Source organism: Capra hircus, unplaced genomic scaffold, assembly GCF_001704415.2.
Source record: "Capra hircus breed San Clemente unplaced genomic scaffold, ASM170441v1, whole genome shotgun sequence".
NCBI classification, from domain to species: Eukaryota; Metazoa; Chordata; class Mammalia; order Artiodactyla; family Bovidae; genus Capra; species Capra hircus.
The window spans coordinates 57,968-81,863 of NW_017189896.1; the positions used below are offsets into that span (position 1 = coordinate 57,968).

At 66.1% G+C, this 23,896-nt stretch overlaps 1 protein-coding gene across 3 annotated transcripts; it reads right to left on the bottom strand.

The window, feature by feature from the left end:
* Window positions 1–7,827: 7,827 nt before the first annotated feature.
* ADORA2A (adenosine A2a receptor) lies at window positions 7,828–22,921 on the bottom strand. Of its 3 annotated transcripts, none has more exons than XM_018044913.1 (3): window positions 22,855–22,921; window positions 14,871–15,443; window positions 7,828–8,673 (listed from the first exon to the last, which is right to left on the bottom strand). In XM_018044913.1, the coding sequence occupies exons 2-3, from the start codon at window positions 15,194–15,196 to the stop codon at window positions 7,845–7,847; spliced, it is 1,155 nt and encodes a 384-aa protein (XP_017900402.1). In that variant the 5' UTR covers window positions 15,197–15,443; window positions 22,855–22,921; the 3' UTR covers window positions 7,828–7,844. The 3 variants fall into 3 exon arrangements, with proteins under 3 accessions (XP_017900402.1, XP_017900403.1, XP_017900404.1); XM_018044914.1 differs by lacking the exon at window positions 22,855–22,921 and adding an exon at window positions 21,789–22,210; XM_018044915.1 differs by lacking the exon at window positions 22,855–22,921 and adding an exon at window positions 21,547–21,782.
* Between the last annotated feature and the right edge of the window lie 975 nt (window positions 22,922–23,896).

Below are 23,896 nucleotides of genomic sequence, written 5' to 3' on the forward strand. Positions count from 1 at the left end.
GTTGCTCTCCCATTCATGGTCTTACTCTGTCTTTATAGCAGCCTTGCAGGGAGAGAGTTGTTTATTGCCCCTCAGTCAGTAAAGAACCACCTGCAATGCAGGAGACCTGGGTTCGATCCCTGGGTCAGGAAGATCCCCTGGAGGAGGGCATGGCAACCCACCCCAGTGGGAAATCCCACAGACAGAGGAGCCTGGCGGGCCACAGTCCATGGGGTCACAAGAGTCAGACATGACTGAGCAGCTGCACCACCACATTTAAGGCTGGGCCGAGAACCAGGGAAGCCACATCGTGAATCATGTGACTGGAAGCCAGGCATCTGTCTCCTAGACCAGAGCCCCTTCCGAGTTACTTTTGTTCTCTGCCCACCCCCCCGACAGATCCACTGTTCAGCCTGCAATGAAGGGAACCCTGAGACCCACGTGCAAAATGATTGCTGTATAGGAGTCCAGCAGTATTTTCACAGGCATGTCAGACAAGCGGCCCGTCTGCTCGAGCGCGTCTGTCTGAGCGGCCACTCCAGCGGCAGGGGGGAGGCCTTCGTGGTCCCCAAGGGTTGTCGGGTGAAGGGACACCCTCAAGGCCGGAGTAAGTCCAGGGTCTCTAAGGCTGTCCCTCGTGGGGTCTCTGTACAGGGTCAGTGCACGGTCCCTGAGGGCCTGTCCTCGCCGCCCCCGACAACGGGGCTGCAGTTTCCCTCCCAGCCCTCCCCCAGCCCTGAGCCCCCGGCCCTCCCCCAGTATCTCTCGCAAGCTGCTTCCTGCACCAGCGCCCTTGTTTTGCGCCTGCTATTTGTGTCTGCTTCTAACAGCTGGCCCCAGCCCGGCAGCCCCTTGCTCGGAGGATTATCCAATTATCTCATTAGCCCAGCGTGCCCTTCCTTCCTCCAGAGCTATTAGCTCCCGTCCCTCCTGCTCCCTCGCTCCCTCCGAGGGCCCGTCTGCAGCCTCTGTCGATCCTTCCCCAGCCAGGCTGAGGGCCGGGTCAGCCCCCAGTCACACAGACTCGGGGAGCCCCAGAGCTGGAAGGGCACTCTGCATGGCGGAAGGAAGCTGGCCGCCGACTTTCAAGTCATGTGAGCCCGCTGGGCCCCACGCAGGCCTCGGGCCCTGGGTCTCTCATGTTCACGTCCCCACCGCACCCAGGCACCACGCTGTAGCAGGCGCTCCCCGCGCTCGACCCTGGGCTGGAGGGGCAACCGTTCCCACGGCACTGTCTGGAAATGTGTGGTGGGGGCGAGCAGTTACGGTCTAAGAGAGAGAGAGAGCACATGCCGGGGGAAACCAGCACATTCCCCAGGAGCTAAGTCACCTTAGCAGAAGAGATCTCAGCAGGAGTAGGTGTCCGGTGCATAGAGCAGGCGCTGGCGCTGGAGGGCGAAGAGGCTCCCAGCAGGGGTCAGGAGGGCCTCCTGGAGGAGGTCGTGGTGAAGCATGGGCTGTGTTGAAAGTAGGGGGATTCAGAAGGTCCGCGTTCCTTCCTGGCAGAGGCCTCCCTGAGAAGGAGAGACGGGGAGTGGGTTAGGATTGGGGGAGCGGCTCAGCTGGCTCATTTGGGGCAGCTGGGGGATGAGAAGGGGATTGGCCAACACAGCATCCTGAGGGCGGCCTGGCGTGACCGGGAGCGCTGTCCTGGAGCTGCTGTGGGAAGGGCAGTGTGACTGCAGGGGCCGAAGCAGCTACAGCAGAAACAGAGGTCGGTCTGGAGCTCATCCAGGTGGGTGAGAGGACGAGGCCTCGCCAACGCCATGACTTTGGGGGGACTCCTGGAGATAGGATGGATGGAACAGATTCAGAAGACGTCTGGAAAGAGGCCTTGGCAGGCTATCGTAGACTGGGTCTGGGGAGACAAGGACCCCAGCAGTGGGAAGAACTATGCAGGGAGGAGGCGGGGTGGGTGAGGACCCTCTGCTCTGCACCCTCGGGCACCCGTTAGGTGGAGTACGTCATAAACTGGCAAAGTCTGCTTAACCCCGCTGCGTGATGCCTTCCCTACCCCACGCGCGAGCTCCTCAGGCTTCTCCTCCAGACGTCCACGTGCTGACCTCACCAGACAGAATTGCCTTTCAGAGAAGCCTTCGCTCCCCTGGCCCCGAGCCGCTAACTGTGCTAGACAGGATGGGGCTGGAGACAATAGAGGATCCGGCGGCGTGTCCCTTGCAGGCCAGCCAGGCGGGAGTGTCCTCGGAGTGCCCTCCCGCCCGCCGAGGCCTTGAGCACCTTCCTGCAGTCACTTGTTAGTTGTGCCGGGTGTCGCTGAGACTCCCTTCTCCGGGCGGGCGCGTCCGCACTGGGGACTTGAGTTTGCTGACGATCGGCTGTGGTGTTGAGACCAAACGACCCTCCTGCCTTGAGCTGGGACCCAGACCCCATGAAGCTCCTCCTCCCTGGGGCTCCGTCAACCGACACGTGAGGCCGCTGGAGGCTGCCGCCGTCTCTTCGTGGGGCGCTCTGCACAGAGCTCGCCACCGCTGACCTGAGCGGCTGCAGCGCCCACTGTCGTGGCGGGCACTGGCCCCGCTGCCTGGGCTCTGCCTTCCCACTTGACTTGCACGCTTGCCTTTTTGGACTGGCTACAGGACTGTCACTCACTTCCACTGCTCTTCGCCCAGTTTTCTCTGCCTGGCCCCCTGAGGTCATTTTGAACCCTGATTTGGTCAGCCCAGACACTTATAGTATACCTTCTCTGCTCCCTCTGTGTTAAGTTGGGACTCCCCTGGACTTGAGACGCTCACTGGATGGGACGGGAGAGGGCACAGACCCCCGGTGACCCACTGTTTGTGTTCCTTGCCGAGGGGGTCAGCCAGTGTCTGCTCTCAGCCCCCAGCCCCCACGGGAACCGGAGGCTTCCAGGCGCCCGGCTTAAACCCGCACTTGCCGCCTTCCTGAGTCCCGTTTGCACCGGGCCTTTGTTGGCGCGTGCAGGCTTGTGTCTAGCTGCGGAGGGGGGGGCTCTTCTCTACTGCGATGCTCAGGCTTCTCGCTGCAGAGACTTCTCGTTTAGAGCACAGGCTCTGCGACCCAGGCTTCCGGTCGCCGTACGTGGACTCGGTGGTTCTGACTCACAAGCTGGGGACGTGTGGGCTCTTCCTGGACACAGGATCAAACCTGTGTCTCCCGCAGCGGCGGGCGGATTCCTATCCACTGCACCACCGGAAAAGTTTGCCACGTTTCTTTACCTCAGCTCAGCTGGGCATTTGTGGAGCATACCTTCCAAAGCACTTCCACATCTATTATGCTTTGTCTAAAAGCAGGCACAGCAGGTCAGAGAGGGACTTGCCCGCAGGCGAAGAAGCCAGTGGCAAGGCCGTTTGAACCTGGTACTGACCCCCATGCAGAGCTGTGTGAGGCAGGGTGGTGGTTTCAGGAGTGAACCGGGGGGTTTTTTGGCATCTCTGGATGAGGCGGAAAAGACAGTCAAGCTGAAACTCCAAGAGGTAGGCGAGGGATGACCGCAGAAGGCCTGGCCCGGTCTCTCTAGTCCCCTAAAGATTCTGCAGCCGCCAACAGTTGTGATGGGCTCTAGGCATGAATTTTCCCAAGAGAAAACTACATAATTTTTATAATTTTATAAAAGTTTATAATTTTTATCTGATATTAAAAAAAAAAAATCTCTGAATCTAAACCAGGTTCTATCACCCTCATTCTCCTCTCTAACCCAACTAGAGAGTGTGGGTGGATTCAGAAGGAGCAGAAAAGAAAGATCAAAACTGTGACAAGCCTCTGACAACATTTTAACTTGAAAATTGCCTGCAAATGGGAGGCGTAATCCCATGTGGGCAGATGCAAGTCAGGCGTGTGTCTGCTCAGCCTCCTCCGCAGCTCTTGACAAACACCTGGAAGGCACATCCCTGGACGCGACCGTGGGTCTTGGAAAGATGAACCCACATCGACCGGCCTGACGCCCAGTGTGCCCAGCACACTCCTGGGGCCTGTGTCCGGATGGCGGCCTCACCTTCCGCTGCCCTGGTTGACAGCACCTCTGCCTGCCCACCCCCAACTGCCCCTGCCCAGCATCACCAGCAGGTGCCCAGGAAGTGCTTGAGAGGAAGAGTCAGAAGTGGGCTCCTTCCCACCCCAGCCCGCTCTGCACGCTTCCTGGCCATTAGACGCCGGTCTAGATGGCGAGTCTCTGCGTGGCTTGTAACACACAGTCACACTTCCCCGGGCAAGGCAGAGACGCATGGATGGTTCTGCATCCAGCCTTGCCTACTGGCGGGGAAAAAAAATCCTTCCCTCAGAGGAGACGGAATCCTCATACCCGTCACCTGTCCCCCCAACCCTGGAGCCTCTCTCCAAGCCCGACTCACGGGAGGGCAGCGAGCTTGTTGGGGAGCTCTGCCAACTTGCCCTTTCCCCTCTGGCAAAAGACGGGGTGTATCCAGAGCCCCTCAGAAGGTGCCTGCACACCCAGGCTCCATGCTCTGTGTGTCCAGCCCTCTTCTCAGAGTCTAAGTCATCCAGCGTTCTCCCGCCCCTCCCAGCCCTGCAGCCCAACGGGGGCTGTCCCAGCGTGACAGCTGCTGCTCATGATGAGTTTCGGTGCAGTGAGGGGCGCCTTAGGACGGGGGTGGGGTGGGTGAAGGGAGGAGGGGGCCGTGGGAATCCGACTTCCAGTACCACGCTTTCCACTTTCCAGAGGAGATGGGGCCCTGAGGGGGCAACCTGCCTCACCGCAGACCTCAGGCCTTCCCAAGTTCCTGCTCCCCTAACGCAGCCTCCGCCATGGGCACAGGTTGTCCCAGAGCTCAGGCAGTGTGTGGGTCCGGCAGGGGGCTCGGGGTGAGCACTCACCGTGTTGACAGCCCACAGGACGAGCCACGCTGGGGGCGTGCATGCAAGACGGGCCAGGAGCGTGTTCTCGGCCCAGAGCGCCTTCCCATAGGGACCAGTGTCGAGGCAGGCTGCGACGGACTGCTCTTCCTGCCCAAGCCGCTGGCTTCCACGAGCCCCCCGAGCCCCTGTTTCTCCATCACAGTTGAGAAGAAGGCCCGCTTCCAGCTCTGGGGTCCCCTGGCCCAGCCCAGTAGATCGCGGGGTGGCCTCTCATTTCCTCTCACTTCCCAGGCTGCCCTCATCCCTGAGCTGCTGGGGTCTGTCTCTGGAGCTTACCCCCCAGTGTTATGTGCACAACTGGGGCTGCCCCGCTTGACCCCCCCACAGCAGGCTCCTGAGAACCCAGCTGTTTTAGGTAAGAGAAAGGGGCCTTAATACAAACAGGGAGCGTCGCAGAGGTGGGTTTTCAAGGGGAAAGCGGGCCCGCCTCTCGGAGCGAGTGATGAGCCAGGACCCAGCCTGAGCCGGGCCTCTGCTCACAGGCTTCCCTGGGAATCCCAGTGACTCCACAGAGAGGGCTGGTCTCTGATAGAACCCCGTGCCTGGGACAGGCTGGGAGAAGCCTGCTGCCCACCCTCGGCCCCCGGGGAAAGGCCAGGAGAGGCCTGAGGGGCCCCGGGCCGGAGCCTCAGGGCTCCGAGCAGCCCCGACGTCACCCCCAGCCGCCCGGCGCAGGCCGGCATGCCTCTGCAGCCCCAGGGCTGGGCGGCCTCACGCCTCGCTGGTGCTGCCCTTGGGGTGACTTTGCCCAGATGTGCGCTCGTGTGTACACACGTGTGTATGTTCTTATACAGCCAGGGCATGACACACGCGTCTGTTTGTGTCTGTGTACACGCACGCACAAGCCTGGCTCCCACAAGCCTGCACAGGCGCGTGTGGTGAAAGGGCACGGGGCCCTCTGCGGGCCCGGGGGAGTGTGGTCCCATCGCCCTGGGACTGCCCCTGCGAGGGCCCGGGCTCAGTGGTACCCGAAACGTCTCCTGAGGCCCAGCTCTGTTCCTCCCCAGCCCAAACCTCTGTTTCCCCAAGGCCTCAGCAAAGGCTGGAGAGACAGGCTTTCTCCTTCCCGGCCTTTGTGGGTCTCTCGGTGGCCTCTCCCCACCAGCTGGTCAGGAGGACTCAGAGCCTTTGCACTCTTGGCCGCTTCAGGCCCCAAGCTGGCCACCGTTCTGCCCTCTGCCCGCAGCCAGCACATGCCAGCGCGTGCGGGGTGGAGGGGCCCGCGTGGGTAGGGTGGGCTGTGTGTTGGTCTCTGCGGCTCCGGTCCTGGCTGTCTGTGAGAGCCCCTGGGAAGCCCCGCTGCCCGCGTCCACCAGCATCTCTGAGGCAGGGGCTCAGGGGTCGTCCTGCGTCTCCTCTGTGTAGCCAGCCTGGAGGACCTCTGATGGATGGGGCCATAAGGTAGTGCCGATGCAAGCCCAGCTTGGCTTGGGGTCCTCACACACACATCTGTTTGGTAGGAGTAGGAGGGTGTGCAGGGCAACGCCGTGAGACCCGGGGAGCAGGGTGAAACACGAGGAGCGGGCGTCTGCCTCATGTCCTCAGCAGCGTGGGGGGAGCACGGCATGACTGCAGTTTTCAGTTTGGCTGAGACAGTTCATCGAGGTCTTGGACTCTCGGTCAGATAAACCTGGGTTTTAGCTCCCTTCTGCCGTTTGCAAGCTGGGGACGGGGACGGGTGCTGAGCCTCCCTCTGCTGCTCAGCTTCCTGCACAGGGGGCTCCCGGGGCTGCGTGAGCACCGCCTGCGGCTTCTGCTGTTTCATCTCTGCCCCGAGTGTGCCTCTGCGACTCGAGACCAGGCCTGGCTCTCTCTGGGGCAACCCCGCTTCAGGCTTCTCCAGAACAGAAGGGGGGGCACCTGCTCCTTGGTGGAGGGGGCAGGGCCCAGACACAGCGTCGTCGGAGCAAGAAATCCCTCTGGTGGGAGCAGGGGGAGGGAGTATGGCCTCTACCCGCACCCCTCATCGATTCCAGATTCCTCTGTGGCCTTGGGGAGGGGGACGAAGAGGGCTGCAGAGGCATTGGGGAGGCGGGAGCCTGCTCCCCACGCTGAGGGGGCCCGGGAGGGCGCCTCCTGTATTTGGGGCTGCACATGGACCTGTAGATTTTGCTGCAAGCAGACAGCCCGCTCCGGAGGAAGAGGGGTGCCCCGGAGCCCACCCACCCACCGCGGCCCCAGGCAGGCTGTCTACCTCACACCTGCAACAGAAACCCCTAGGTGCGTGGTAGGCCTGACTGTGGGGCAGGGAAAGGAACTCAGACGCCGTTCTCACGGGACAAGCTTAAAACACAATGTGGCTCATTTTTATTTTATCTCAGAAAAAACCAACAGAATAATATTCCCTTCAGAAGGCAAGGCAGTTAGAGAGGGCCTCTGCCCGGGCAGCTCCGAGCCACCTAGACTCACCCCCGCTGGCCGGCCCTGACCGCCGCCCTGCACCCACGCCCTGGCCCCCTCGGCTACAACCCTTGTCCTCAAAGGGGATGCACGGCCGCTCAGGGCCGTGGGGGACGGCTGCAGCCGGGTTAGCAGTAGGACTGAAGTGGAGCCAGCAGCCAGGGAGGGAAGGTAAAATGAAAAGGGTTTCCTCGGGCTTTCGTTTTCTCCTGGAAAAACAAAACCAGTCCAACACCGCCACCACGCATAGCAGCTCCGAACCCTTGGAAGCTGGGGGTGGGGGGGTTGTGGGGGGGCCCTGTGGGGCCGTTCCCAGCCTCAGGCCGGCCAGCCTGCTCTGCGGAGACACGGCGGCACTGGGCGGTGCTTCAGCGGCTGGGGACCGGCCCTGGCCTGGTGCAGGGCCGCCTCCGTGGGCTCCAGACCCTTCCTGCTGGGCCTCACGCCGCTCCAGCCGGTGGGGGCGCCCTCCTCGGCCCAAAGTGGGAACCGACCGCGAGAAAGGGGGGGGGGGGTCTCCGCACATGCACTCTGCTCCCAGCACGACCGGTCCCCCCAGGCGGGAGGAGAAAGAGTCCCTTCCCTTCAGAGGGGGTGGCCTCGGCGGGTCCTCAGGACACTCCTGCCCCGGCCCGGGGGCCCCCGGGGCCCGGGGACTCTGGGCGCCGGCCCTGGAGCTGCGCGTCCGGGAGGGCGCTGGGCAGCGCCAGGGCGGCGCCGTCGGGCCGGGCGGCGCTGCCGTTGGCCCAGGCGCCCCCGGGCGGGTGGCCGTTGAGGCGGAGGCCCACGCGCTCCGTGTCGGCGGCCGCCAGGGCGCGGGCGCCGGGGCCCCCCGCCTTGAAGGGCTCGCGCCGCCGCAGCACGTGGCTGCGCAGGATCCTGCGGAAGGTGTGGCGGAACTCGCGGATGCGGTAGGCGTAGACGAACGGGTTCACCGCCGAGTTGCCGTGCGAGAGGACGATGGCCAGGTACATGAGCCAGGGCGGGGCGTGGCCGCACGAGGGGCAGAAGAAGGTGAAGCAGTTGACCACGTGCAGCGGCAGCCAGCACAGCGCGAACAGCCCCACGATGACGGCCAGCGACTTGGCGGCGTGCACCTCCTTGTGCAGCGTGGAGCGCGCGCGCGCCCCCGGCCGGCTCCCCGCCTGCCGCAGCTGCCGCCGCGCCGCCAGGAAGATGCGCAGGTAGACGCCGAGCATGAGCAGCAGCGGCAGCTGCACGCAGGCCAGGAAGTTGCAGTAGACCATGTAGCCCATCGGCACCACGTCCTCGAAGACGCAGGCCACCCGGCCCCGCCCGCAGGCCCGCGAGCCGTTCCCGGGCCCCTGCCGGCCGCAGCCGTTCCAGCCCAGCATGGGGGCCAGGCCGATGGCGCAGGACAGCGCCCAGCAGACGGCGATGACGCCCTTGGCCCGCGAGCCCGTCACCAAGCCGTTGTACCTGCGGAGAGGGGACCCGCGTCAGAGAGGGGCCTGGGCGCCCGCCGCCCGGCGCGGCCACGGGCTCCGAGGTCTCCCGCCGCCCGGCCGCAGTGTGTCCTCTGATGGCCGCAGCCCTTGACTTGCTTTGGTTTGAAGGGACGAATGTGGCTTGGGAAGGGGGAGGGGAGGCGTTATGACCTCCATGCCGATCTTAGGCGCCGCAAGAATGCATTTCCCTGTAGCGTGGGAATGCCCCAGAGGGTGGCCGCGGGCTGGGGACAGCACCAGCCAGATCCAGCCAGTCGGCAGGTCACACCTCCCGTGCCCCGTGCTGCTCCTTTCCTACTTGACCTGGGGCCCCCAGAAGCCCCCCCAGAGAGAGGCAGCACAGGTGGGGAGGGGAAGGGTGGAGGTCCCAGGCCAGGTGAGATGGTCACCTCCCTTCCAAGTCTGCCCACAGCCCTCTGGAGAGAGGCCAGGATGTCTTTAACGCTTTCACAGCAGCCTTCACAGACGGTAAAGCGTCTGCCTGCAATGCAGGAGACCGGGGTTCGATTCCCGGGTTGGGAAGATCCCCTGGAGAAGGCAATGGCAATCCGCTCCAGCACTCTTGCCTGGAAAATCCCATGGACGGAGGAGCCTGATAGGCTACAGTCCATGGGGTCGCAAAGAGTCAGACATGACTGCGACTTCACTTTCACTTTCACATTCAAGAGGACGCAGCTGCTCAAGATCCTAAGGTCCAGAGAGAAGTAATCTGGCCCGAATCACTCCATACTCTGGAGGGCTCCGCACTCGGGGAGAGGCTGGACCCGCGGGCCCAGAAGCTGATGCCAACGAAAAGAGATGGCAGGGACTCCCCTAGTGGCCCCGTGGGTAAGACACCACGCTCCCAAAACAGGGGACCTGGGTTCTATCCCTGGTCAGGGGACTAGATCCCACATGCCACAGAGACCCGGAGCAGCCAAACAAATCAGTTTGAAAAAAAGACGGCAGAGATTTTGAAGAACAGGCAGTCAAAAAAACTCATCTCCCAGACTGACAAGGGCGGCCTCAGTGTTCCGAGGGATGAGCTGCGCTTCAGGGTTTTGGTTCCCCAACACCTCTACCAGTAAATCCGACCCATCCCCTTAAAGTTCAGGTCAGCTGTCTTCCCAGAGGGGTATCAAGTGCAACGAATCCCACCCAAGCTGGGCTCCCAAGGCTGGGGGGCCCTGTGGATCCTGCGTCACCGAGACAGGCTGTAACAGGTGTCAACGAGACGTTCGCTTCCCTTAATTCCAGGATTGGAAGCATCTGCAGACACTCGATTAAGGCGGAGCAGACCCGGGGGCCTGTGGGCCACACAGGTGCGAGGCCCGCGTGCTGCTGCGCGTCACCGAGTGTGCAGGAGGCTCCAGACGCCCCTCAGCCACCCCTGCGCCCCCACCGCCACACATGCCTGCCCGGCGCTGCAGGATCTCGGGGGCCGGGAGCCGGCTGTTCTGGGTAAAACTGCCCACGGGTTAAATTTTGTCAGCTGATTCCCATTAAGGAGAAAAGAAAACCTGGGAGCCTCTGACCTCCCATCTAAGCCCGCATTCTCCTCTCCTGAGACCCCAGGAGAGGCGTGGCCTTGCCGTGGGCATGCCAGGAGCCCGGAGGCTACTCAGGCCAAGGTGAGTTTGTCAGTTCTGAGCCCGAGCAGGACCCCACTCTCCCGAGCTCTGCGGCCCCAGTCCGCGCGGGCTTGGGTGCCTCCAGCAGGAAGAGGGTCACGGGCTTTCCCAGTTCGCCCAAGCCACAGAAAGCCTACACTGCCCTATTTCTGTCTGGAGCTTCCAATGTAAGGTCAGAGGTAATTTTTTTTTCCCCATTTAATTCTTACGTAGCACTTGCTGTGTGCTAGGCACTGTTTGTAGTACTCCGCAAGCTAATTTATATAATCTCATTGAATAGGGGCTGCTTTAATGTTGACATTTTTCTGAAGAAAAGCATGCCCCTCTCTGGGTTCTAGCCCTGGTGCATTCTTGCTTAGCCACGTTCTGTCACTCTGAGCCTCAGTCTCCTTGTCTGTAAAATGGGGCTAAGAATGCGGGGCCCGGAGCACTCTCATGAGGGCAGAACAGAGGGTCAGTGGGTGGACGCCGCAGGCAGGTGGGTCGTGGTTCATAGGAGACATGGGCTGCCTCGGGCAGGGGTGACCCTCCTGTCACTGGAGGCAGCCAAGCGGAAGCAAACCTTCTCACCTGCAGTCCCCGAGTGTAGCTGCTGAGGAAGAGGAGGCTGACTGATATCCCCTGAGTAAATGAACCTGGGGGTGTGGGGGGAAGCTGGGGCCCAGCGTGAAGGCTGCTGGGGACACGGTTTAAAAAGCCCACGCTGTCCAGCTATCTCCGTGCAGACGAGGAGGCCCAGGAGAGGAAGTCTGCCGCTGCGTGCTGTAAAGGAAGCCCCTCCTGGGGGCAGGAGCGGACTGATGCCACTTGTCCGTGGGCAGAGGATGTCTGGAGGAGCCCCGGCCCTGCCTTCCCGGAAGGCGGTGGGGACCCAGCTCCTCACCGTGCCTGCTTCTCTTCCTTTTGATGTTTTAATACGTGCAGTTCTTTATTTAAGGAGCGCCCAGACAGATTAACCTTGTTACTCAAAAGAAAGCCTCTTAGGCCGAGAGCCCTGGACCCAGGCTCCCAGGGGACCGGGTCAACGTTTGGGCTCAAATGGGGAGCCACGGCCACGCCCCAGCCTGGCCCAGTGGCAGCCCTGGGGCTGTGTGTGTGACTGAGGTAGTCTCAGCCTGCCCCGCAGGGCCTCAGACAGCCAGCCTGCCTGCCTGCCGGGCGGGGGTGTGCCCAGGCCAGCCAGTGCCGCGTGGCCCTGGGGGCCTGGAGGCGTCGCAGGGAGCTGGCACCCCACACTTTGTGCTGCTGAGCCTTCTGGGGGGCCCTGTCTCTCCCACTGGGGACTGCCCTCTGACCCAGTCATGCCCCCCCAGTTCTCGGTGAGACTCGCTGCACACCTGCCCTTCGGCCAGGAGAAAGCAGAGCCTTCCCCAGTAGTCCAAAGGCACCCGCGGCTGGAACCCACCCTCCCTCCCAGGCACAGGCAGGCCTGAGCCGCTGCACAAGTCCCGAGGGTCACCTGTCCCCTCTCCCTGCCCGGGGCCCACCCACAGGCTCCTTCCTTCCCCGGGGTGTCCATTCAGGGGGGGCCCCCCGTGACACCTGCCCCCTAACACCGGTGCGCCCCCGGTGCGCCCCCACAGGCTTGGCGTCACGCCCTGCAGGGAGCGCCCTCTCCAGCGCCCACGCAGAAGCCAAGGCGCTCGGATCTGACCTCTGGGGCAATCCAGCACCTGGGCCCGGGACTCTGCTGCCCCACGAGGAGGCTGCTCCCCAGAGTCTGCAGAGAGCAGTCGCCGGGGGCTAACGAGTGAAGAGGGAGGCAGCCCTGGAGATCCCCTGGGAGTCTGTCCGCTGGGGACACGGATAGCGCCCGTCCCCGCCCGTGGGCAGGCCCTGCCTTCGCTCAGCAGGGCCCGGGCACACGGGAGGCACACAGAGACCTTTCTGAAGCTGCAGTCTTCATTTTTAAAGAGAAAGTAACGGTGAACGGTGCAGGCCTGGGGACGGGCTCCTTAGAGCGTCGCCAGCGGCTGGACTTCAGAGCAGCCAGAGGGCCTCCTGAGTGGGGCAGGAGATGGCAAATGGGCCGGGCTGGTGTTCCGCGGGAGGGGCAAGGACAGCTGTCCCGAGCCAGGCGGTGGCCCGGAGCTTCCAGGAGCTCCAGGCTCCCGCCTGCCTCTGTCTCATCCCCCTCACGCCTGGCCTGTTCTTGGGTGCCCCAGCAGACACCGTCCCATGCCTTGTCTCCCGGCCCTCGTGTCCCAGGGCCCTTGAGTCCCAGGGTCAGGAGACACTTTCCCTTCGGAGCAGCCGCTGGCATCCTCCTGTGTAACAGGAGGGTCACAGCCGCCGCCGGCCAGGGATCAGCGGAGACGTGAGCTCACATCCTGCTGGTGGTGGTGCCCGGCCCCGGAGGGATGAACATCAAGGCCACCGTCAGTCCGCGGCCGCCTGACCCGGGAGCCAGGCTGGCCCCTCCAGAGCCCTGCCTCGAGGAGCTCAGACAGCCGAGGTCAGGGTGGGACTAGGCCCTGCTCCTGAAGGTCGTGGGGCCCGGGAGGCAGGCGGGGCTGGGGAGGGGTGGCCAGGCCCATGGCTCTGAGCCTCCGGCAGCTTCAGAAAGGTCTGAATCCCCATCCACCCTCCTGCCATCCTGCGCAGGGCCCCACCACTCGTTGGGCCCTCAAAACACTCGGCCCCTGGGACAGATGAAAAAGGGGCCAGAAAGGGGCAGCAGACTCCCCAGTCACACAGCACGGGCCACCCGCCTGCACCAGGGAGAGAGGCTGGGCTGTGTGACTCTCAGCAGACAGGAAGCCACAGGCCTCTCTCTTGGATCAGTAGCTAACTCTGATTGCCCCCAGATCCGCCGTCCCTTGCTTGAATCAGGCCCACACTGGCCCTGGCCTGGAAAGGGACGTCAGTCAGACCAACCTCTGTGTCCTGGACCAGCCTGGACTCCAGCCCGCCATTCAGGCTGGTCCTCTGTTGGGGCCGGGGTCGCCTTTCCTTCTGACGAGGGCCCTAGGCTCTCCCGGGACACGGCATCCCTGGAGTGCCACGCAGGGCCCGTCTTCCTTTGTTTGAGCAGCAGGACGTGGGCGTGTGCTGTCCCCCGAGAGCCCGGGGGCAGTAACGACCGCCTGAGCTGGGAGCCTGGGGCGGCCGTGTGAGCAACCCCGCAAAGGACCGCGGTCACCGGGCGGCAGGCGCGCTCCTCCCAGACGCGTCCCGCCTGTGCTGCCAGCTTGCTGCGCGGCCCCAGGGGCTGCCGCTTCTCAGTCTCCTTTTCCCACCCAGATGATGGAGGAAACGACCTCTAAGCGTGCCCTCGGGTCCCACACTCGATGTTTCCACTTGCTCATCGAGCCTCTTCCCCAGACAGGCCAGGGCGCCCTCAACCCAGCGTGCGGCTGCTCCGTAAGCAGGCCCCACCTGTCAGTGTTGACCACCTCCCTTGGGCCTGCCGCCCTCGAGGTGGTGGGGCTCAGCCCCAGAACGGAGGGGCAGGGAGGCAGGGCCGAAGCCCCCCAGCCCCTCTGGGGGTGGGGTGGGGAGGGGCGGCTTCCTAGCCCGGCTGGGCTGGTGGCTGTGTAGGTGGAGGCTGCCTTTAAGTGAACTCAGCCTCGGGGAGAGTCTTTGTTTCCACGACACTTGCCTGAAGTCATTTCACAAGTCTCACCAGGAAAACCCCACCAGCCCGAAGCCTGCAGTGGCCGAGAGGCACAATTTGCATAGAGGTCCAAGTGACTCACGGAGGCATCTGGCCCAGTCACTTCCCCTCGGGGTCATTTTCCTAACCTGCAAAGTGCAGGCTGGCCCGGAGGGGCTGGAAGAAGGCAGCTTCTAGCTGAGGCCCGTGGTTTACACCCCACCCCACCCCACCCCAGCATCACACTTTGTGACGGGAGGCCCAGAGGCAGCCACCCCCAGGCCTGGACACAGGGTCACCAAGAGCTGCAGCACAGCAGCCTCTCCCGGGTAGCCCTGGGGAGTACCAGCCTGGCCCACGCCCACGGCGATCAGCCAGCTCGGCACAACTGCCGGCTGTGCCAAGCCCTGGGCAGCCCCACGGCCCTGTCCCCACACACTGACACCAGACCAAACCCTGACCCCCGGGTTCACCCTGACCCCCAGCTCACCCTGACCCCGGGTTCACCCTGACCCCCGGCTTCACCCTGACCCCTGAGTTCACCCTGACCCCCGGTTTACCTTGACCCCTGACCCCCGAGTTCACCCTGACCCCCAGCTCACCCTGACCCCAGGTTCACCCTGACCCCTGAGTTCACCATGACCCTGGGTTCACCCTGACCCCCGGCTCACCCTGACCCCCAAGTTCACCCTGACCCCCGGCTTCACCCTGACCCCTGAGTTCACCCTGACCCCTGGCTCACCCTGACCCCCGGCTTACCTTGACCCCTGACCCCCGAGTTCACCCTGACCCCCAGCTCACCCTGACCCCAGGTTCACCCTGACCCCTGAGTTCACCATGACCCTGGGTTCACCCTGACCCCCGGCTCACCCTGACCCCTGACCCCGGGGGTTCACCCTGACCCCCAGCGCAACCCCTCACGGGTGCAGCCCCCAGCAGGAGGCACGCGGGGGCGGGGCTCACCGCAGCGGGATCCGGATGGCGATGTAGCGGTCAATGGCGATGGCCAGCAGGCTGAAGATGGAGCTCTGCGTGAGCACCAGGACGAAGCAGGCGAAGAAGAGGCAGCTGTGGCAGGCCGCGCAGAAGCCGGTGCTCAGGGTCACGGCGAAGGGGATGGCGAGCACCCCCACGGCGATGTCGGCCGCCGCCAGCGACGCCACGAAGTAGTTGGTGACGCTCTGCAGGTTGCTGTTGAGCCACACGGCCCAGCACACCAGCACGTTGCCCAGGATGGCCAGCACGGCGATGGCCAGCTCCACCGCGATGTACACCGAGAAGCCGTCCATGGCGCGCGCGGCGGCCGGCGGGCGGGCTCAGCGAGGACGCGGGCCGCGCCAGCGCTCGGTCCATAGCTGCGGCACGGCCGGCCCTGCCCAGGCCCCGAGCCCCTTCTTCGCGGGAGCCGGGGCGACCCTGCCGTCGGTCGAGGGGCTCCCCCAGCGCTCTTCACCGCCCACGGCGCGTCTCCAGAACGCAGCCCCCCTGCAGGCGCTCCGGCGGCATCTCTCAGCTCTGCTTCAGGTCCGGAGACACCTGCCAGGGGAGAAGCCTCGTGAGGAGCTGGACCTCCGGGCACGGCCGGAGATACCCGGGCAGCCCCCGGCCCCCGCCGCCCGAAGCTCCCCCCGCAGGCAGGCACCGGCCGGAGGACGACCCACCGTGCCCCCGCCCTCCGGTCAGCCCAAGTGCTCTTCTCCCAGAGGAGCCAAGACCTCGCAGAGGGGAGTCGCTTCTGTAGCCCCCAGGGCTCAGCTCGCTTCTCGAGCCTTCTGTGGCAGCCCTGCCACCCCCCTCCTGGGTCTGCCGGGACCACCCTCCTCGCTCAGCCGGCGGCTGCGTCCCTGAGAGCCGGGAGCTGCCCTGCGGGGCGCCCCACTGGGAGCGCAGCGGGGTGCTGGAGCGCTCGGAGGGGGCCCGCCCCCAGAGCCCCCGCCCGCGGAGGCGCGTCTAGGCGGGGCGCTCCCCAGCCCCGCCCGCTGCCTCCTCCCACACCCGCTGCCCGCCGATCCTGCGCCCGCGGGGGTGCTCAGCCAGGACTCCGCGGGCCGGCCTCGGTTTACCCACTACACAGTGGGAAGGCTGGACCCCAGTCGCCTCTGGGGGCCATTTACGCTCTCACCCGTGGTTCTACGAGCAGGAAAGGAGCACGCGTGAAACAGCTCCCCCCTTTCACCTGAGTCAAAATACCCTGGTGTCAAGAATCCGAGACAGCTCTGCAGAAGCAGCCTGCCTCCCAGGGGCCCCTGAGCTCCCCCGCCACTCAGGCCTCTCCCCACCGCCCCGGCTTCCCCGCCACACTCCCTCGTGCTGCCCGGCTCCCAGGGAGCCCCTGAGTTGGTGGAACGGTCCTCGCTCCTCTGCCACTCAGACCTCTCCCCACTGCCCCGGCTTCCCCGCCACACTCCACCGTGCTGCCCGGAAGGGTCCCCTGTGCCAAGTCCACCCTCCTCCCACCCCAAGCTCCCCCTGCCGGGGGCCCAGGTGCATGTGGGCAGTGGTGGCCGCCAGCCGCGGGGACAGGAAGCCCGAAGGTGCCCGCATGTGGGCTGGGGGCTGCCTGGCCCGTCTGTCCTCCAGGACGCAAGGCATCGGATGGACAGGCCACCTTGGGAGAAGGCTGCTCGTGGCCCCTAGCTGCATTCAGAGTGCCGGGTCCTCTCACCCCGTCCAGGAGGTGCTGTGGTGCTGCGACAGAGGGCCCCCCAGCTCCCTTCTGACAGCTCCGCCCCTGCCTCTGGCAGTTGCAGCCACTGGTGGGCACCCCGTGACACAGCAGCAGGGAGCAGCCGAGAGGAGGTGGAGCCCCTGACAAACCGAGGGGTCCCTGCAGCCTGCGGGCTCTCCCAGGCCTGCAGCTGCCACAAACAAGTCCCACCGAGCCCCTGTTGTGCACGGGGCACGAGCCGGCCAGCAGCTTACAGAGCCGGCTGGTGGCAGAGGCGGGGCGGACTGAGCCTCCCGGTGCCACCTCTGGCCATGCGGTGTCCCTTGGTGCCTCCGGCCGGCAGCCAGGAGCAGCAATCCCCTGGGGCGCCTGACTGCAGAAGCACCGTGTCCAGGTCTCGCCATCCTCCCACTGGAGCGAAGGGGCAGGCTCCCCTCTGGGGGGCCTTCCGGGTCCAGCGCCGGGCCCCGGGACCTGTGTCCCCCCATCAGTGAACCGCCGGCCTCCTGCTGACCCCTTGCCATCCTTCTTGCCCTGCCTTGGCCTCTCCTGGGGAAGCTGCGTTGGCGGCACATGGCCCACGCTGGAAGTCTGACTCAGGCCCGGCCCATCTCCCCGACTGAGGGCCCCAGGGCCAGCTGACCCAGATTGGTACCATGTTTCTGGGGAGCTGAAGCTGGACTGTCTGGGCCCCGTCCGGAGCCCCAGTGATGGGGGAACACCGCCAGCACCTGCCCCGGATGTTGGCTGGCCCCACAAGAGCCAGAGTGCTTGGCACGGAAGGGCCTTGGGGCCCCTAAGCCAAGCCCTCCGGTGAGTGCCTCCCAGGACCTCTAATCCGCAGAGCCTCCCTATCACCTTCTGCACCCGGGGCGCCAAGGCCTCTAAACTGGAGCCGCCCTCCTGCCTTCCACCAGGAGCCGGGGGTGCCCTCCCACCCAGGTCGGCCCTCGAGGAGCCAGCGTGCCCCTGTGCCCCGGGCACTGTCTGCCTCCCTCAGCTGCGAGCACAACCCCGGCCACACAGACCACCCAGGTGTCGGCCAGACCCGGCTCTCCAGCATCGAGTGGAGTGCCCGAGGGCCTCCCGGGGCAGGCGGGCTGGAGGTGGCCAGAGCGTCCTGGCTGTCAGACCCAAGTCAGCCTGGGCACTTTGCTGGGCTTTGCTGGGTATCAGTGCTCCCGTGATGGCCTGTTTCAAGCCAGTCATGTGTCACTGACAGGAACCGGGAATCAACGCGCACAGCTGGTGAGAACCAGGCTCCAGCCTGCCGCTGACCACCCGGGCCTGAGCTGTCCTCCGGGCCCCCCGGACTCCACCCCAGAGCCCAGGCTCAGGCGGCCTGCTGAGGAGCTCAGGAAAGGAGGATGCAGGGGCCTGAGAGCCCCCATGAAACTTGCTGGGGAAATGCCCATGGAAAACGGCAGCAAGGAGGCTTCCTGGGGCATCTGGGCGCCTCCCCGCCGCCCCGCCTTTGGAGGCGTCCCAAAGCCATAGGAAGGTCGGAGGCCCAGGGACCAGGGCTGGGGCTGGGGCTGGGACCCGGATCTGGTAATTTCCTATCCCTCTTTGTTGGCCCTCGTTAATCCTTAAGTCATCTGTTGCTAGCCAAGGGGGGCAATTAAGTATTAATGACGCAGTATTTCCTCATGATTGTCGCCGGCCGGGGACAGGGCAGAGGGCAGAAGCCACCCCATGGCAGGCCAGAATCACGTGCCGGGGAGCAGCATGCTAAGTCTGGGGAGGGCAGCCCCACAGGATTCCCCAGCAGACAGGCTCCGTCCCACCTTCCTCCTCACCCTCACCAGCCTGGCCTTTGTGTGATCAAAACGCGCACGCTTCCTGGCTCCTTGTCTGTCCCAGCGGCGAGGCTTTCTGTGCTCACGTACAGGCGGCGGGTGGGCCCCCGGGGTCTGCTGGACGGAGGAGCCTGGCAGCTAGCATGCAGCTCCCTGCACACCTGCCCCTGAGTACCGCGAAGGGTGGGGTACTGCCTGGGCCTGTCGCAGCCACGCTGGGCCTCTTCCCAGGCTCCAGAGCCCCAGCCTGAGACCCCTGCACTAGCTTCTCAGCAAGTGTTTCTGAGAACTTGACCCTGTGCCCAGCAGCACCCTGCTGCCAACCGCTGCCCGGCCCGAGCCCACGGCCGGGGTCTTACGGCACTGTCGTCTCGGGAGGCCGACCCAACAGCTGCCACCCAGCCTGGTGTGCGGGTCACGCCCCACCTCCAAGACCTCAGCTCCACTCCGAGAGCCTGAGAAGCACAGTTTTAAAGCACAGGAGGAGAACTAAGGGTGAGACAGATAAGCAACCAGTGGCAAATACAGAGACTCGTTCCAGAAGAGACAAAGGCAGTCCAGTAACCGAAAACGATGGTCGAAGGTACTTCGGGTCTTCAGAGAGAGAAAAGAAAGGCGTCCATAAAGAATGAGAATTCCCGGCAACGCCGAAAAGGGCGGGCAGACACGAACCAGCAATGAGAGCCCGGGAAGGGAACCACCGAGGGACGGACGTGCGCACGAGCCGGGAGCATCAGGGCGGGAGGGCACGCCGAGAACCATCACGCAGGCCTCGCAGAGCAGGAGGCCGGAGCCTGAGGTGGCCTGGGCAACGCCGACCTCCGTCTCACGGAGGGGCTTGGTGGGCGGCTGTGCTCCTCTCCAACCGCAGGCCGCTCGCTGGCCGTTGGGGGCCCCCGAGTCTGGGCACGTGCCTCCCCCAAACCCCCAGGGCCTTGGGACCCACCCGGCCCCTCTCCAGACGCATCAGCAGGGGCAGAGCAGTGACTCCAGCACTGCCTGGAGGAGCCAGGGGCCTCCTCCCTCCAGCCCTGCGTGGCTGCCAGCCTGAGGGACTCGGCAAGGGCAACCCCCCAGCGGGCACCGCCTGCAATCCCTCCCCTAAGGCCCGGGGTGCGGCCGCCGCTCTCGGAGCCTGAGGGCAGGATGTGGGCGGGGCAGGGCTGAGGGCCTCCCTGCACTGGGCCCGCCCCACAGGGCCTCCGCCCAGCAGGCCCTGGGGCCACACACAGGGCCCTTCTCCCTGCTGGGGACCTCGGCTGCCTCTCCGTCCCCTCGGGTCCAGGCCAGATGCTGGACAGGCTGCAGGCCCGGCCCGCTAGCCTCAGATGGGTCACCTCCCCAACACCCCCTCCAAGGGGCCACTCCTCACACAGGGCCCTGGGTGCCCATTCCTCCAGCTCACGCTCCGAGACCCTGAGTGAGGGGTGTCCCCCAGGCTCTGCACATCCCTGGGGGGTCTTGGCTCCCAGAGCCCTCCCAGGCGAATCTTCAACTGGCAGGACCGGCTCCTGTGCTTGAAGAGGGCAAGGTGGGGAGTGCTCTCCAAATGGGGACAGACCATAGGGGGCCCGGCATGGGGGCTGGCCTGCTCAAGGGGCGGTGCCCAGGGCTTGTGGAGACGTCCACACAGGGGATGGGGGCGGCAGACCCACCTCTGGGCCCCAAAGGCATGGAGAGGCGCTGATGCGGCTCCGGGGGTGGACGGGGGTGGGTGGGCCAGAGCGGCTGGCTCCCTGACCCCTCAGTGGCCCCCGCCCCCGCCTGCAGTTTGCAAAGGCTACTGAGGGGCCAGAGGCGAACACTCCTGTGAAGATGGGCAGAAACCACCGCCCTGCCAGCAGGGGAGGCACCCGGGTGACCCCTGCCTGCCTCCGCCTGGCACACCCCAAAGCCGTCTCTCTTCCAGGGGACAGACAGCTGGACCAACGGGGGTGGCAACCGAGGTCAGAGCCACAGAAGGACCCTGCCCAGCAGCTTCTCACTCAGGCCTGTCCTGCAAGAGCGGTGCCAGCTGGAACCGTCTAGCAGAGCGCTCCGGGGACGGGTGAGGCTCAGAGGCGTGTCAGGGAAGCCTGGGGGGAGGCTGGACAACTGGAGTACCCTGCCTCCCCGACCCCCACCCCCTCTGCCCCTGGAGCGAGGGCAGCCCCCCTCCACCCAGCCCCTCCCGCCCCTGTCAGGATCGCATGGCTTCCACGCCCGGGGGGCCCTCCCACGACTGTGGGAGGCGATGGGGGGACCCCGGCCCCCTCCCAGCCCCGCCCGGGAGGCGAGCGGTCTCCCGGGAGGGCTTCTCCCCGCATCGCAGCTCCAAGCTCCTGCCCTCCCTCCCGCTTCCAGGGCAAACCCTCCTGTGGCCGCCCACATTCCCCAGGCCCGGGGGCTGGAGCTCATCCTTCTGAAGCTCAGCACCTGAGGCCCGCGGTTTCCTTGGGGCCGCCGGACCCACACACCGCCCAGAACGTCTTTTCAAGCCAGCTTCAAGCCCTCGCCTGCCCTCTGGCCCTGCCGCCCTGAACTCTCACGGGTGCACAGATTTCAGCAGATAGGCAGAGCCCACAAGACCAGTCCCAGCTCACAGAGGCAGCGGGCTCGGGACTCAGGCAGGTTGGATGGAACGAGAGCTGCTGGCAGCTTTCACATCAGTGCTGCGAGCCCCCCGGGGCCACGGCCCTGCATGGTGGACGCTGCCCAAGGCCGCCGCGGGGCCCCACAGTTTGCAGGGTACGATGCCCTGGAGCCAAGCGCCTGCTCCCCACCCAGCTCTAGTCACTTGGCCCTCTGCTGACAGTGGTCTCTTGTGATGGCCCCCCAGCCCTACAAACCTAACAGCTTCTCTCCGGGGCTTCCCAGCTCAAGCACTGGCCCCAGTCTGCCCACCCCCCACACCCAACACACACAGCCCCGAACATGAAGCCCTGCGTGCACCATCCCGCGTGTTTCACAGGATGAGAAGGCAGATCGGCCGGGGCAGGAAGCCCAGCGAGGGGATCCAGACCAGAACGTTTGGATGTCCAGGCCTCTCAATCGCGGCTGCTCCTGAAGCCGCCCACGGCCCTCGAGAGCGGTGGGCTCCTAAGGAGCAGACGGGGGTGGGAGGGGGGGTGGCTGGGGGCCTGCACCTCCCAGGCCCCCGGGAGAAAGGAAACGCGCGAGCCCACAGACTCACCTGGCCAAAGTCTCGTCTCCCGCCGGCCTTCCCGAAGCACTGGAGAGGGAGGCCGGGTCAGCCCAGAACACGGTCTGCTCTAAGGGGATGGGCCAGTGGCCCAAGAGACCTGGGAGAGCCCGGGGGCCTCCAGAGGACCCGGGCGGAGCGAGGAGGAGCAGACAGCCCGGGATGGGGCCCGGCCCCAGGGGCAGAGCCTCTCCAGCCCACCCTAGGAGGAGGAGCCCCCGGCAGCACCCCACCTGCCCGGCCTGCTGTGTGCCCAAGAACCGTCCACTGCGGGCCCTGGGCCGGGCACCTGGGGCAGCCCTGCTGGGCTTGGCAGTGACGTGCAGGATCTAACAGCGGGTGCGGGGGACGGGAGCAGCCTGGGATCCCCACGGAAAGGGGCACAGGTCCCGCGGGTGGAAGCAGGCTCGGGGGCCGCCTGAAATGGGGAAAAGGAGGCGTCCCCCGGGGCTCAGCTGCGGTCCGGAGGAAAAGGGGTGGGGACACGCCCTCCGCTCCCAGCTTCTCTCCCCCGCGGAGCCCTCGGCCCCCGCCTTCCTCCCATTGTACAGTCGGGGAAATTGAAGTCTACATCGCAGAGGCCGCGCCCCGGCGCAGACATCTCCCCTCGCTGGCCCGGGGCCCTCCCATCCCCTGGGCACCTGGAGCCAAGCCCCTCGAGGGCCGCCACCGTTCCCGCCAGTCCCGCCTCGGCTCCGGGCGGCCCCGGCGGGCCGCCAGGACTGTCCCCACCCCGGCCTCCCCCGGGGCGGGCCCCCAGGCCGGTTCCCGCCACCAGCGCCCACCGGACGCGCCCGCGCGCGGCCGGCGCTCAGCTCCGTCCCTCGCCGCGCCCTGGGCGCTCGGATGCCGTCCGCTCACCCAGACTCCCGGGACGCCGGGACGCTCGGGCGCTCCGCCGGTGGAAGTCCCGGCCCGCGGGGGCCGCCCGCCCCGCTCCGGCCGGCCTCTGCGGCCCCCGAGGGCTCGGCGAGGGCCCCGGGCTCCGGGCGCACCGGCGCCGCCCGCGCCCCTGCCGCCGGGGCCGCGCGCTCTCGCCCCTTCCTCTCACCGCCTGCCCCGCGCGCCTCGCGGTCCAGGCCGGGGCGGTCCGGAGGGGTCCGCGCAGCGCCCCCCGACCGGGCTGGGGAGCCGGCGGCGCGCCCGGCCGGGCGCGGACCCCAGCCCTCGAAGCGGCTGTCGGAGCGGCGGGAAGAGACGCAGCGGCGGAGCGCCTGGAGGGCGTCCGCGCCGCCCGCGCTCCCGGCCCCACGACCCTGGCCGCCCGCCTGCGACCCCAGACCCGGGGCCGCCACTGACCTGCTGCTCGAGCGCCGGCTCCCGCGGTCTCGGCGTCGCTGGGGCTCCGGCTCCGCCCGCGGGCGCCCCCCGCCGGCGGCTCCCAGCCCCGCGCGGCCCGCGCCCCGCCCCGCCGCCCGCCCGCCCGCCCCGCCGCGCGCGGAGCCCGGGGTGCCTCGCGCCGTGGCTCCCGCCCCCCGCGCGCCCTCCGCTCTCCCGGCTCCCGCGTCCGCTCAGGCCACCTGCCCCGTCCCCTCCGACGATTCTCTCGGCCCGGGGCGCAGGCCCGCACTGGCTCCCCTGCTCTGCGAAGTCCCAGGCGCGCCAGCCCCCGTGTCACCGTGTCGCCAACGGGAAGTGCCCTGTGCCTGGCGCCCCTCGGTCCTTTCCGCGGCGCCCGTTCCGGAAGGAGAAAGCTCAGCCTCAAACCAGGGTCCTGGGGGCTGGTCCCCAGCCTTGCCCGCCCTCCCTGAGTCCCACCAGCCCTGCACTGGGCCAAGATTGGCCTCTAAGAAGCTGCCCCCATTCCAGTGACCCCTCTGAGCCCTCCCCAACTTCTCTGAGCAAAAGGAGGAGGAGTCACCTTCGGCCTCCTCGACCCCCTGGAATCCCACCTCACGGATCCAGGGTTGTGTCGATTCAGAATGGGAATGCTCCACGTCCATCCGTCTCCAGCTCAGCCTACTCAAGGGGACCCCCCTTCCACCCTGACTCTGGACAGACACGGGGCCACCCCAGTTCTGAGCACAGCAGGACAAGCCGCTCTGAGGTCAGGGTGTCACTGCCAAGGGTTCGCAGGAACCCCGGGGTAGGGGTGCTGTTTGCTGGCCCCGGGGGTGGAGGCTGGGTTGAGGGGGACAGCTGTCTCTGCAGCAAGCCCAGTGGTTCGGGGGAAGCACAGGGGGGAAGCAGGGACTCCTCTTTCTGGGGGTGCAGCCTCCCCAGTTCGTCCCCCGCCCCATTCAGCCAGAGGGGACCCTTGCTCCCTGTCTCCGCTGATGTCCAGGGGCCCCCTGTCTCCGCTGATGTCCAGGGGCCCCCTCCCCAGGCACAGGGAGGCACA